The sequence below is a fragment of the Ovis canadensis genome, chromosome 12 (genome assembly GCF_042477335.2).
Source record: "Ovis canadensis isolate MfBH-ARS-UI-01 breed Bighorn chromosome 12, ARS-UI_OviCan_v2, whole genome shotgun sequence".
Lineage (NCBI taxonomy): Eukaryota > Metazoa > Chordata > Mammalia > Artiodactyla > Bovidae > Ovis > Ovis canadensis.
In genome coordinates this window covers 45,600,569-45,616,325 of record NC_091256.1, presented here as the reverse complement: position 1 = coordinate 45,616,325, position 15,757 = coordinate 45,600,569, and the positions used below count along the sequence as shown (strand labels likewise).

The 15,757-nt window shown below is 38.4% G+C and overlaps 1 protein-coding gene across 2 annotated transcripts in view; it reads left to right on the top strand.

Annotated features, from left to right (window-relative positions):
- WDR64 (WD repeat domain 64) overlaps positions 1 to 15,757 on the top strand; it is a 137,715-nt gene that overhangs the window by 62,297 nt on the left and 59,661 nt on the right. For both annotated transcript variants that reach the window (XM_069545566.1, XM_069545565.1), the window contains exons 11-12: positions 9,496 to 9,622; positions 15,214 to 15,362. In XM_069545566.1, the coding sequence (XP_069401667.1) occupies positions 9,496 to 9,622; positions 15,214 to 15,362 (276 nt within the window). The remainder of the gene's footprint in view (positions 1 to 9,495; positions 9,623 to 15,213; positions 15,363 to 15,757) is intronic.

The following is a 15,757-nucleotide window of genomic DNA, read 5'->3' as shown; positions in this document are numbered from 1 at the left end:
AGGGAGTGAGAAATTCAATTTCTAAAAATAAGGCTTTTACTCAGTAATTTATTTTCTCTCAGTTTTATTGAGATATAATTGATATATGATACTGTATGAGATTAAGATTAATGTATCATTAAGCATAATGATCTGACTTACATTCATCATGAAATGATTATTACCACTGTTGGTTTAATGAACATTCATTATCTAATATTGAAACCAAAAAATGAAAAAAAAATGCTTTTAAAAAAACTTTCTAATGAAAATATTTAGGATTTATTCTCTTAGCAACTTCCTTATATGTCATACATCAGTGTTAGCTATAGTTATCATGCTATACATTACACCCTTAGTACTTATATTTCTTCTAATTGGAAGTTTGTATCATTTGACCACCTTTCTCTACTTCCTCTTCCCCTTAAATCAGCAATTTATGAGATCTCTTTTTATATCATAGAAATTGTCACATAGACTTTCAACACCAAATGGGTGAATATTGATATGAAAATGTATACACACTATATTATGCAAAATATATTAAAATATTATGTAAGATATTAACCCATTTTTAATATATGTGTCTATCATATATTATCGGGCTTCCCTGATGGCTCAGACAGTAAAGCATCTGCCTGTAATGCGGGAGACCCAGGTTTGTTTCCTGGGTTGGGAAGATCCCCTGGAGAAGGAAATGGCAACCCACTTCAGTATTCTTGCTTGGAGAATTCTGTGGATTGAGGAGCCTGGTAGGCTACAGTTCACGGGGTCGCAAAGAGTCAGACAGAACTTCGCTTCTTCGCTTCATATATTATCAGGGATGATAGTGATTACATGGGTAGCAAGGTTGTGGATGGATTTAATTTTTTTCCCCTTTTTGTGTTTTTCTTTTCTTTTTTTCTTGTATTTATATCTTTTTAACAAAAAATATACATTGCTTTTATAAGACTATTTTTAATTTTTAAAATGGTACTGGAAAGACAGTAAAATTGTTGAGACATAAAAACTAAGACATTATGATGGAGATTCCTTTAAAAACTAGGAATAAAACCACCATATGACCCAGCAATCCTACTCTTGGCATATACCCTGAGGAAATCAAAATTGAAAAAGACACATGTATCCATTGTTCATTGCAGCACTATTTACAATAGCTAGAACAAGGAAGCAACCTAGGTGTCTATCGACAGATGAATGGATAAAGAAATTGTGGTACATGTACACAATGGAATATTACTCAGCCATAAAAAGGAACACATCTGAGTCAGTTCTAATGAGGTGGATGAACCTAGAGCCTATATTCAGAGTGAAGTAAGTCAGAAAGAGAAAGAGAAATATTGTATACTAAAGCATATATACAGAATCTAGAAAGATGGTACTGAAGAATTTATTTGCACGGCAGCAATGGCTTAAAGCTCAACTTTCAGAAAACAAAGATCATGGCATCTGGTCCCATCACTTCATGGGAAATAGATGGGGAAACAGTAGAAACAGTGTCAGAGTTTATTTTTTGGGGCTCCCAAATCACTGCAGATGGTGATTGCAGCCATGAAATTAAAAGATGCTTACTCCTTGGAAGGAAAGTTATGACCAACCTAGAGAGCATATTCAAAGGCAGAGATATTACTTTGCCAACAAAGGTCTGTCTAGCCAAGGCTATAGTTTTTCCAGTGGTCATGTTTGGATGTGAGAGTTGGACTATGAAGAAAGCTGAGTGCCAAAGAACTGATGCTTTTGAACTGTGGTGTTGGAGAAGACTCTTGAGAGTCCCTTGGACTGCAAGGAGATCCAACCAGTCCATTCAAAAGGAGATCAGTCCTGGGTGTTCATTGGAAGGACTGATGCTAAAGCTGAAATTCCAATATTTTGGCCACCTCACACGAAGAGCTGACTCATTGGAAAAGACTCTGATGCTGGGAGAGATTGGGGGCAGGAAGAAAAGGGGACGACAGAGAATGAGATGGCTGGATGGCATCACTGACTCGATGGATGTGAGTTTGAGTGAACTCCGGGAGATGGTGATGGACAGGGAGGCCTGGCATGCTGTGATTCATGGGGTCGCAGAGAGTCGGACATGACTGAGTGACTGAACTGAACTGAGCTGAACTGAATGGAGAAACAGACATAAAGAACCGACTTACGAACATGGGGAGAGGGGAGGAGAGGGTGAGATGTATGGAGACAGTAACATGGAAAAACTTACATTACCATATGTAAAATAAACAGCCAATGGGAATTTTCTGTATGTTTCAGGGAACTCAAACAGGGGCTGTGTATCAACGTAGAGGGGTGGGATGGGGAGGGAGATGGGAGGGAGGTTGAAGAGGGAGGGGATTTATGTATACCTATGACTGATTCATGTTGAGGTTTGTCAGAAAACAACAAAATTCTGTAAAGCAATTATCCCTCAATTAATAAATTAATTAATTAAAACAAACAAAAAAAGTTCAGGCCATTCATGTCCAGAGGTGAAGAGACAGCAGAGATTAGCGTTCCCCTTTCCTTTAGATGTGGTGAGTGTACTCAGTGATGCTCTTTCAGGCACCCTAGCAGCTCTACTTGGGCAAAGTACTTAATATCTTTCCCCCCAATTTCTTTGTCTATAAACTGTAGTGGTGCTTAGCTCACAAGACTGTTAGAGAGAGATCATTCATTTAGTTATTCAGCAAGCATTTCTTTCTTGAGTGTCCTGTCTGTTTCAGGTACTGTTCTGGGTTCTGGAGACAGAAAACTGAACCAGGCAGTCAGGGACCTTGCCACAGGAAGTGTACATTCTAGGGGAAGAGGGAGACAAGCAAAGTAACAAACACGTAAGAAAACAAAATGATAACTATTCCAATGAATAGAAAATACAACAATGTGATATGATTGAGTATCACCTCTGAAGAGGTGACATAAATGTTGAAACCTGCATGACCAGAGGAGCCAGCCCCATGAAGATCTTGGCAAGGAGCAATTTAGGCGCAAAGAATGGCAATACAGGCACATACATATTTTTGCTTAAGCTAGCTTCCTCTTCTTCTCCGTCTCCTTCCTTTCCCCCCTTTCTCCTTCTTCTTCTCAATAAAAATCATAGACAGGTTTTACACATTTAACATTCCTTCATATTACTTCATATAAATTAGCTTTCATCACATCAAGTTTTAATAAATCACCACGGGTAGTCATATGCCTACTCTATGCTTTTATCTAAGCTCTTAGAGTAGATTTTCATCATTCCTCTGAGATTTGCAGACTTTCCACCAGGATATTATTTTCTCCTGCACTGATAAAAAAATTTTTCTAGTTGCAGAGCTCAAGTATTTAATAGCTATGCCACATTTATTGCTCCTGAAGAGCTGACAAACATTGAAAAAGTAGAGAGAAATAAATTTCAGTTGCTTTTATTTTATTAACAAAAACAAGAATAATGGTTGACAGGTGGCGCTAGTGGTAAAGAACCCGCCTGCCAATGCAGGAGACATGAGACACAGATTCCATCCCTGGCTTGGGAAGATTCTCTGGAGGAGGGCATCGCAACCCACTGCAGTATTCTTGCTTGGAGAATCCCATGGACAGAGAAGCCTGGTGCGCTGTAGTCAATGGGGTCGCGAAGAATCGGACATGACTGAAGCAACTTAGCACACACGCAATCTTGCCAAGCACAACTCTATAGTTACCAGCAGTTATTTTTCTGAGAAGGAGACATGCTTTTATGATTTATAACAGACGAAAATGAGTATTTAAACATTGTTATTTTCTTAAATTTTTGCTTTGGAAAGTGATATGAAAGGACCCCAGGAAAGGTAAAGTTTAACTAGGCTGTGGGTATGGCTTAGAGCAAGAAGCAATGTCCTGAAACCAAGTGCCAAGTGGATAACTCATAGCAAGTCAGAGGTTTGCCCATCTGGCCTGTTGCTCAGCTCGGCTTCATCTTATCCATGACTATGTCTAAGATATTGTCCTAAGTGAAGATTTTTTTCCTGCCCTGTCTCAATTTCAGGCACATGGCTTAACACATGGCCTCTGAAATCAGGTAAAACTAAATTTAAGTTCTGGCTCTAATAATTTATGACCTTGGGTGAGCCATTTGAGAAAGCTGAGGAGGATAACAGAATACAGGCAGACCTTGTTTTATGGTGTTTTGTTTTATTTCACTTCGAGGATGCTGAGGTTTTTACAAAGTAAGGGTTTGCCACAACCTGAGTTCAGCAAGTCTATCTCCACCATTCTTCCAATGGCATTTGCTCACTTTGTGTCTCCATGTCAAATTTTAGGAATTCTTGGAATATTCCAAACTTTTCCACAATTAATACTGCATGAGTTACAGTGATCAGTGACCTTTGACGTTACTACTGTAATTGTTTCAGGGCACCATACACCATGCCCATATGATCGACAGATACTGTTTGTGTTCTGACTACTCCACCAACTGGCTGTTCCTCCATATCTCCCCTCTTCGGCCTCCCTCTTCCCTGAGATACGATTGAAAATGGGCAATTAATAACACCATATCGTCCCCTAAATGTTCAAATGAAAAGAAGAGTGGCACACTGAGGAAAGCTGCGTCAGGCATCCGTAAGTAAAAAGGGCCCTCGTGCCAAAAATGTTAGATTCATGCGGGTACACGGGGTGGTCTCACATGAAAGCAGCCCTTCAAGATGACAGTGGCAACTGTCAAACTATAGAGAAATATAAGTAAAATGAAGATGCACAGGAGCCTCTCAGTTAAAAGATAAAGAGAATTCCCATGAAAGAACAATGAAACAGACCTGTCCAGCCTACTAGATCCCAAGATAATAGAAATACTGAAGAAATTAAGAAAGGCTATTGACAGAAATGCCTATAAATATTAAGAAGAAAAAAAACACACAAGAAACTATAAAGAAGAGCCAATTAAAATTAGAAAAAAAATCATTTGCCAAGATGAAAGCTGAGCTAAAAAGCCATAAGTAGTAAATTGAGTGATGTAGAAGAAACAGTAAGTGATCTGGTTCAGGAGGGAGGGGACATATGTATATTTATGGCTGATTCATGTTGTATGGCAGAAACCAACATAACATTGTAAAGCAATTATCCTCCAATTAAAAATAATTTTAAATGAAAAGACACAACCCACATAATGAGAGAAAATATTTGCAAACATAGTGACTGACAAGGGATTAACCACCAAAATATACACATAGTTCATGCAGTTCGGTATGAAAAAACAATTAAAAAATGGGAGGAAGATCTAAATGGACATTTCTGCAAATAAAACATACAGATGGCCAGCAAGCATGTGAAAAGATGCTTAACATCACTAATTATTAGGGAAATGCAGATCAAATCTATAATAAAATATCACCTTATACCAATCAGAATGGCCACTATTAACATAGCTATAACAATAAACACTGGAAAGGGTGTGTGGAAAAGGGAACCTTAACTGTTGGTGAAAATGTAAATTGGTGCAACCACTCTAAAAAAAAAAAGTAGGGAGGTTTCTTAAAAAATTGGAAATAGAGTTACTATATGATCCAGCAATCCCATTCCTGAGCACATATCTGGCAAGGACAAAAATTATTTCGAAAAGATACATGCACCCCAATGTTCGTTGCAACACTATTTACAATAGCCAAGACATGATAGCAACCTAAACGTCCACTGACAAAAGAGTGCAGAAAGAAGATGTGGTATATATATAAAATGGAATATTGCTCAACCATAAAAAGAACAAAATAATGCCATCTGCAGCTATATGGATACACCTAGAGATTGTCGTACTAAGTGAAGTAAGTCAGACACAGAAAACGAATATTATATGATATTGCTTATATGTGGAGTCTTCAAAAAATGGTATCAGTGAACTTATTTATAAAGCAGAATAGAGTCACAGATGTAGAAAACAAACCTATGGGTCACCAGTGGGGAAAGAAGCAGCAGTAAATTGGGAGATTGGGATTGACATAAATATACTATTATAAATAAAGCAGATAACCAATAAGCACCTACTGTATAGCAGAGGGAATTCTACTCAATGCTCTGTAATGGCCTACATGGGAAAAAAATCTAAAATATGTATTTGCTTAGCTTATTCACTTTTAAAAATGATGGAAAAAAATAAGATAAAATAATGATTTTTTTAAAATAAATCTTTTTAAACTCAAGTTCATAAAAATATCCTCTAAACTTTTCTAAAAATAGGTTTGTTTTCAATATTTAGGAGCATGATGTCTGTATATGTGTGTGTGCATATGTGTGTGTGTATCTATATGCTTGCTACTCCATATCTCCTCACATAGGCACGGAGGCCTCAGTTTAGAAACAGATCTAGTTCCTGAACCAGAGGTTGCTTCGGTTTAGTTCCTTCTCAGTCTCCTTTTCCTGAACCAGGAGACCTGCTCTTGGCACTGCCATGGAGTGGTGAGAGTGCCTGTGGCCCTGTCTGCCCAGCTAGAGCTGCTCCCCTGCTGCCACTCTGCCCCAGACAGTGCCTGGGCTCTGGTTGGAGCCCACTCGTTTTGTATGTCTCTCTTAGTTGGATCCATTCAGTTCAGTTCAGTTCAGTCGCTCAGTCATGTCCAACTTTTTGTGACCCCATGGACTGCAGCATGCCAGGCTTCCCTGTCCATCACCAACTCCCAGAGCCTACTCAAACTCATGTCCATCAAGTCCATGATGCCATCCAACCATCTCATCCTCTGTCATACACTTCTCCTCCTGCTTTCAATCTTTCCCAGCATCAGGGTTTTTTCCAATGAATTAGTTCTTCACATCAGGTGGCCAAAGTATTGGAGTTTCAGCTTCAAAGTCAGTCCTTCCAATGAATATTCAGGACTGATTTCCCTTATGATTGACTGGTTGGATCTCCTTGCAGTGTAAGGGACTCTCAAGAGTCTTCTCCAACACCACAGTTCAAAAGCATTAATTATTCAGTACTCAGCTTTCTTTATGGTCCAACTCTCACATCCATTCATGACTACTGGAAAAACCATAACTTTCACTAAATAGACCTTTGTCAGCAAAGTAATGTCTCTGCTTTTAAATATGCTGCCTAGATTGGTCATATCTTTTCTTCCAAGGAGCAAGCGTCTTTTAATTTCATGGCTGCAGTCACCATCTGCAGTGATTTTGGAGCCCAAGAAAATAAAGTCTCTCACTGTTTCCATTGTTTCCCCATCTATTTGCCATGAAATGATGGGACCAGATACCATGATCTTCGTTTTTTGAATGTTGAATTTTAGGCCAGTTTTTTCACTCTCCTCTTTCACTTTCATCAAGAACCTCTTCAGTTCCTCTTCACTTTCTGCGATAAGGGTGGTGTCATCTGCATATCTGAGGTTATTGATATTTCTCCCAGCAATCTTGATCCCAGCTTGTGCAGTTAGCTAGATAGATAAAAGTGAGGAGAGGAAACAGTAGATGATAGCAAGAGTATGTGTGAATGTGCAGACAACAGAGAAAAAGAGGTTTTAGGAACTGGAAGCAGTTTGGTATGACAGTAACTAGAATAACCTAAGGGGAGAGGGCAGCAGAAAAACCTAGAGGAGAGATGCAACATAATGAGGAAGGTCTTTGCGCCTTCTGCCAGCCCAGCAATCACCACTTCCCTAAAAACACACAAAAGAAGTAGAAAATAGAATCACTGTGCAGAAAACATCACAGGTTTCAAAAGATATTCGTATTGATTCACTGAGGTGGAGAGTGCTGGTGTTATGTCCATTCCAGAAACAAGAAAACGGAGGCTTAAGAAATTTAAATGATGGACTAGAACTGAAACCCAAAGCCTCATCCTTTGTTCTTTCCATGGGCTCAGTTGGTAAAGAATCCACCAGCATTTGGGAGACCTGGGTTTGATCCTTGGGTTGGGAAGATCCCCTGGGGAAGGGAAAGGCTATCCATTGCAGTATTCTGGACTGGAGAATTCCATGAAGAAGTCCTTGGGGTCGCAAAGAGTCGGACACAACAGCAACTTTCACTCTCACTTTGTTCTTTCCACCAACCACAGTTCAGAGCACATACACGAACAGTAAAAAGACCGCCAACCACGAAGCATCTCAAACAAAACAATAGAACTGGAAACAAAACAGAGATAAACTTATTTGACACTCCTTGATTCCACTTTTAGATTCTTCCCCTACTGGTCTCTCTGAACCTAATTCATAAATAGGCTCTGAACCCAACTTCATAAATTGTCCTAATGGACTCCTCTACTCTGTCATGCAAACAGTGGTAAGTTTCAATATTGTAGCTACTCCCCAAACTTACATTTTTACTAGCACAAAGGAAGTAACGACTCCCAGTTGCACAGGTTCTGAGTAATAGTGGCCTGTAGATGGTATACATGTGATCCAAGCTCCTGATCACATGATTTTGACATTTTTATGTTCCTGCATATAAGTACCAACCTGCCTTCACAATAGTGAAGTTTTGAATTTAATTAACTCTAGGTGTCTTAAGTAAGAAGTTAATACCTCTGTTAACAAAACTACCTTTCAAATCTTTATATGTAGTTCTATAAAATTATCACTCATTTATTCAACAAATATTGCAATTTAGTAAGTACTATATAATATAGCAATAGGTAATATATATAATAATGACTGTTATGACATAAAAATATTATTTAATGCTGATGCATGCTAGGACTTGTAATCCTTGATCAAATAACTTTTCTTCCCTGAAGTTTAATCACAATGTAACTTTCTGAAAAAGAATAAAAAAGAATAATGAAGAATACTAAGACTAGTTATTTCAAGTGACAAACTTGACCTAGTTTTGCTGAATTTATACTTTATTGTTCTTTCAATTATATTATCCCAAGTTCTATCTGAGTAACTAACCTAGGTCTCTTTCCTTCCTCTAAGGAGAGCACTAATAATGTATTTATCTATAGTCTTTCTCTTCCAGGGCATTGTCCTGACCCAGGGATTGAACCTGCATCTCTTAGGTCTCCTGCATTAGCAGATTTTTTTTTTTTTTTTTTTTTTTTTACCACTAGTGTCACCTGGGAAGTCCCTCCTATATCTACACCATCCCTAAGAACTGCTTTCTGTAATTCTTCATTCCTGGATAGGAACAGGGAAGGTTCTTAGAAACCTCATTTAGCAAGACGTTCTCATCTTAAGTCATGAAAGAGCAGTTTGAAACCCTTCACCTGAACTATGCTGTGTCTCTATTTTCGAATCTATAGTGTAAAGAGAAATATGGCTTCAGATAAACTGTTAGTCATAACGAGCCCTTTATTATTCCTCCAGATTCTTAAAGGATAATAAATTCTATGTCTTTCCCCTATCTTTTTTGAGGACAGAAAAAATCTAGTTCCTATTGGCAAACTTTTAGTCACTGTTTTTATTTTCTTCTGACATTAATGAATAACAATTGAATCAAGAACCAAATTAAAGTTTAGCAAATGAGTGCTCATCATACAAATCATACTTTCTTGCAAGTTTTTAAGAGCATATTGCAGATTCTGAAGATGGTTCACCTCAATAGCTTTGAGTAGGGAAAGTAAAGTAGAAAAATGGTGACCCATGTTCTTTATCCCTCCAGGTTTTCAGAGTATGGGATATACAGACTCTTTCACTATTACAAGTCTTCCACGATAGCCAAGGAGGACCAGGAGACATGCAGATTTACTCTATGATATTTGATTCCAATCATCGCATGCTTATTACAGGTAAGTGCACCCAATTAATGGGCTTCCCAGGTGGCACTAGGGGTAAAGAACCCACCCTCCAATGCAGGAGACATAAAAGACATGGGTTCTACCCCTGGGTTGGGAAGATCCCCTGGAGGAGGGCATGGCAACCCAATCCAGTATATTCTTGCCTGGAGAATCCCATGGACAGAGGAAACTGCTGGACTATGGTCCATAGGGTCACGAAGAATTAGACACAACTGAAGCGACTTAGCATGCCTGTACCCAGTTAATGACAAATAAAATCTTGATTTTTTTAAATCTTTTTTTTTAACTAGCACTTGCTCACTGACCAGAAGAAAAACAAAACTAGATGGGAAATTTATAAACTGTGATTTCTCACAATAGCTAACAGTTCAATTCTATTTTTCTATGGCTTTCTATTTTTCTATAGCTTGGTGGATGAGGTCTTGAACCTAGGATGCAAGGTAGCAGGGTTAAAGCTGCTGCTACACACAGGGCAAATCCAGCTCTGCATTGAGTGTTGGAGCAGGAATATGACCCATCTTAGCACAGCTGTACCAGCATGCTGAGTCAGTGCCCCTTTTCTTCAGGGAGGCAATTTGGCCCCATGTACTCTGGTACTGAGACAGTTACTCAGTGGGGAGGGTGCTGGCCCTCCCACCTGCCTTTGCTTCTAGACAAAGGACAGTGAAGAGAGAAGATAGGGTTCTGAATGACAGAGCCAGCAGCACTGATGCTCACAGATTATTTTTCTCCTTTTCCTGCTGCCCCTGATAAACATGCTTAGTAAAGAGACAAAAGACCCTGTTAGGCATTTGGGTTGAACATTACTCACATGCATATCCTCAGAAGAAGCTTTAGAAGAAATGAACAGTATTAACAACAGTTCCTCCTTCTGTAACACCAACCCAGAATGCATTTCCTATTGACCATCTTCCCTGAGTTTCTGTGGGATTAATACGGCAGAGAAATGATTGGTGCTATCTCTGCTAGTGGAGAATATGAATCACTTTTTAACTTTTAGGTGTTTTTTGGCTTAGAAGTGAACTAGAACTTCATGTTTGATGGATAATTTTCTACCTTCTAAAACAGAAATTAACTCATTGTAAGCACCCCTCCTCTATACTATCTCCTCTTAGAATAACATAAAAATGGCTACAAACAAGTTTTCTCTTAGTGCCCCAACTGGCATGTTTGATTTGCTGCTGCTGCTGCTGCTGCTGCTAAGTCGCCTCAGTCGTGTCCGACTGTGTGCGACCCCATAGACGGCAGCCCACCAGGCTCCGCCTTCCCTGGGATTCTCCAGGCAAGAACACTGGAGTGGGTTGCCATTTCCTTCTCCAAGGCATGAAAGTGAAAAGTGAAAGTGAAGTTGCTCAGTCGTGTCCGACTCTTTGCGACCCCATCCATGCTCAGCATTTCCATCCCATTTATCATCAGAGTAACTAAAGCCTCATGTATCAATGTAAAAGCAAAAACACAAAAGACAACTCTAAGATCAAAATTTCTTCCTAACTATGTAATTCAGATAATACTCTGCTTACAATATAGAGCTCTGCATATTGCTTAATCACTAAAATCAACATACATTGACGGCAACCATCAATGTGACATCAGAATTTAATGAAGCTTAGCTCTCAGATTTTAATTTGTGCTTTTGTTCAAATGAAGCAGCCATAGTAATCTTTTTTTTTTTTCCCCAGCTGATTTATTTATTTATTTATTTATTTATTTTTAGTTTTAGTTTTTTATTTTTTACATTTTAAAATCTTTAATTCTTACATGCATTCCCAAACATGAACCCCCCTCCCACCTCCCTCCCCATAACATCTTTCTGGGTCATCCCCATGCACCAGCCCCAAGCATGCTGCATCCTGCGTCAGACATAGACTGGCGATTCAATTCACATGATAGTATACATGTTAGAATGTCATTCTCCCAAATCATCCCACCCTCTCCCTCTCCCTCTGAGTCCAAAAGTCCGTTATACACATCTGTGTCTCTTTCCCTGTCTTGCATACAGGGTCGTCATTGCCATCTTCCTAAATTCCATATATATGTGTTAGTATACTGTATTGGTGTTTTTCTTTCTGGCTTACTTCACTCTGTATAATCGGCTCCAGGTTCATCCATCTCATCAGAACTGATTCAAATGAATTCTTTTTTACAGCTGAGTAATACTCCATTGTGTATATGTACCACAGCTTTCTTATCCATTCATCTGCTGATGGACATCTAGGTTGTTTCCATGTCCTGGCTATTATAAACAGTGCTGCGATGAACATTGGGGTACATGTGTCTCTTTCAATTCTGGTTTCCTCGGTGTGTATGCCCAGAAGTGGGATTGCTGGGTCATAAGGTAGTTCTATTTGCAATTTTTTAAGGAATCTCCACACTGTTCTCCATAGTGGCTGTACTAGTTTGCATTCCCACCAACAGTGTAGGAGGGTTCCCTTTTCTCCACACCTTCTCCAGCATTTATTGCTTGCAGATTTTTGGATCGCAGCCATTCTGACTGGTGTGAAGTGGTACCTCATTGTGGTTTTGATTTGCATTTCTCTAATAATGAGTGATGTTGAGCATCTTTTCATGTGTTTGTTAGCCATCCGTATGTCTTCTTTGGAGAAATGTCTATTTAGTTCTTTGGCCCATTTTTTGATTGGGTCGTTTATTTTTCTGGAGTTGAGCTGCAGAAGTTGCTTGTATATTTTTGAGATTAGTTGTTTGTCAGTTGCTTCATTTGCTATTATTTTCTCCCATTCAGAAGGCTGTCTTTTCACCTTGCTTATATTTTCCTTTGTTGTGCAGAAGCTTTTAATTTTAATTAGATCCCATTTGTTTATTTTTGCTTTTATTTCCAGCATTCTGGGAGGTGGATCATAGAGGATCCTGCTGTGATTTATGTCTGCGAGTGTTTTGCCTATGTTCTCCTCTAGGAGTTTTATAGTTTCTGATCTTACATTTAGATCTTTAATCCATTTTGAGTTTATTTTTGTGTGCGGTGTTAGAAAGTGATCTAGTTTCATTCTTTTACAAGTGGTTGACCAGTTTTCCCAGCACCACTTGTTAAAGAGATTGTCTTTACTCCATTGTATATTCTTGCCTCCTTTGTCAAAGATAAGGTGTCCATATGTGTGTGGATTTATCTCTGGGCTTTCTATTTTGTTCCATTGATCTATATGTCTGTCTTTGTGCCAGTACCATACTGTCTTGATGACTGTGGCTTTGTAGTAGAGCCTGAAGTCAGGCAAGTTGATTCCTCCAGTTCCATTCTTCTTTCTCAAGATTGCTTTGGCTATTCGAGGTTTTTTGTATTTCCATACAAATCTTGAAATTATTTGTTCTAGTTCTGTGAAAAATGTCGAAGCAGCCATAGTAATCTTATAAACCCCAGGGACAGCAACACCACGTTATAGAATATGCTGCTGTTACTGTCACCATTGTTGTTTTTGTTACTCTAATAAGACAACTACCATTTGATTAGTTCTTTCACAAAGTGCTTTCATGGACTTTATTTCATTTGAGCTGCGCAATCACCACTGAAGTAGGAATTATTATTCGTCCTATTTTATAAATGATAAGACTAAATATTAACTATTTCAGCTAACTAGTATAAAGACTTGAAATATACAGGTGGGATTGAGATATACAGGTGGGACTGAGATATACAGGTGGGATTCAGTCCCAAAGTTTCTGACTCCAGGATCTACTTTCTTTTTCTGTATTGCTTTGTTTCTATACTGCTAAACTGTGTATCTAGCCAAACATGGAGCGGATTGCCACTTGTTCATAAGCATATCTAGCTTTGTTGTCAGTGCAGATAAAATCCATTACAGTCAGTAGAATATGAAGGCGCTCCATGTGTTGTTTGATTATCTGGTTTCCACATCCCTCTCAGATTTCCACCCTGTTGTATTTGCATTGAGAAATACTACCAGAAGAGCCCCCTCCATTCTCTTTACACATGAGTAGACTTTATCCTAGAATTCAAACACTTTAGGAAAGTGTTGTAACTCTTGCTGAAATTGTTGCTGCAGTGCAGATTTCTATGGAGAGACTTGAGAAAAAGAAGGGCCAGTCTTTGGTAGCTTAATCTCCACACCAATAACTTAGGAAGAAGTTTCTTTTCTGTTTGAACTGTGGAATGCTTTGAGATCCTTATGTATATTTCTAGACATTACACTAGAGATATCAACTATCAACTATAACTATAACACTATGAATCATAAAACAGAATACATAGTTGATTTTGAGAGTTAAATCATACTTGCAGTTTATAGGATTACTATAAAAGCAAACCAATGCCATGATGAATGGATAAGGAATTTTGGTACATGTATACAATGAAATATTACTCAGCTGTAAAAAGGAATGCACTTGAGTCAGTTCTAATGAGGTGGATGAACCTAGAGCCTATTACACAGAGTGAAGTAAGTCAGAAAGAGAAAGACAAATACTGTATATTAAATGCTTGTATATGGCATCTAGAAAGATGGTATTGATGATCCTACATACAGGGCATCAAAGAAGACACAGACATAAAGAACAGACTTTTGGACTCGGTGGGAGGAGAGGGAGGGATGATTTGAGAGAATAGCATGGAAACATTTATATTACCATATGTAAAATAGATAACCAGTGCAAGGTCGATGCATGAAGCAGGGCAGTCAAAGCAGGTGCTCTGTGACAATCTAGAGGGACAGGATGGGGAAGGAGGTGGGAGGGAGTGTTCAGGATTGGGGGGGCACATGTGTATCTATGGCTGATTCATGTTGATGTGTGGCAAAAACTATCACAATATTGTAATTGTCCTCCAATCAAAATAAACACATAACTTTAAAAAATGCAAGTAAGAAATACCTGCTCTCCATCTAACTCACTATGGTAATTTGGAAATTAATCTTATTTAATATTGTTGCAAGCACTGGCATGTTTTGTTGTTGCTGTTTAGTTGCTAGGTTGACTCTTTTGTGACCCCCCCTGGACTGTAGTTGGCCAGGCTTCTCCATCTATAGGATTTCCCAAGCAAGAGTACTGAAGCAGGTTGCCTTTCCTTCTCCAGGGGATCTTCCTGACACAGGTATCAAGCACTCATCTCCTTCATTGTGTAGGTAGATTTTTTTGACCATTGAGTCACCAGGGAAGCACAAGACCATGTTTACAGAGTGCTTTACTATTTGTTGGTTGGAACAGCTTTCTAACATATCCCAATCACTAAATGGAAGTTTTCCATCAGCAAAAAGGTGGCCATCATCTTTATTACTGTACACTAGATAATGTAGCAGGCACTCTAAAGAAGGAAAAAACTAGACTATAAAAAGTAGGAAAATAGTGGTCACTGAAAAGAAGATATCAAGGAAGTCCAAGTACCCTACACTTGAAAATTAATGAAGCCCCAAATGAATGTTTTTCTCTGGCTAAATCATATTTGTTTCATTTGTCAAAGATGTTTTTGAATAAATGAATGTATTTTTACCTCATTCGGTCTCCTAGGCATTAATAATCTCACTGATCAGCTATTTCCAAACACAATTAGTTGAATAAAATGCTTTGTGGTTCAAATCTTCTAATATTTGTTATTTATGAGATTCTTATTTCTGTTCAAGGATCTAGTGTTATGGACATGTATCCTTTAACTAGGATGATACAAGATACAAAACAGGTCCCTCACACCCATGAAAGAGAAATCAATGTCATGCTTTACAACAAATATTTTCACCAAGTACTTACCATCTGCTCTGAGTCCATAATTAAGGTGAGTACATATTGACTCTTCAGGAAGAAAAAAGAAAAGATAGAATTTTCTCTTCTTATAGATGAGTCTTTGAGTGATTAAATAAAGGTAATGGCATATATGATGGAACCTTATGTTAGAGCTATTTTTAAGCTTTCATGAACACATGAAAAAAAAAAGCATTTTAATGCAGCTCAGACTGCTTGCTGTTAGGCTACAAGTTCAATTTTAAAATTGAAGCCAGTTCTTATGATCAAACAGGAATTTTAAGGGAAATGTGTCAAGGAAAAAAGCCTAGTGTATGTGTAAAAATTTTTTAAACTGAGCTATAGGAGACTGTTAAGAAGAAGGGAAAGAAATGTATAGATGTTTACTCTAACCCCGATAGGTGCGGGATATGTGCCAAGTGTCTTAAA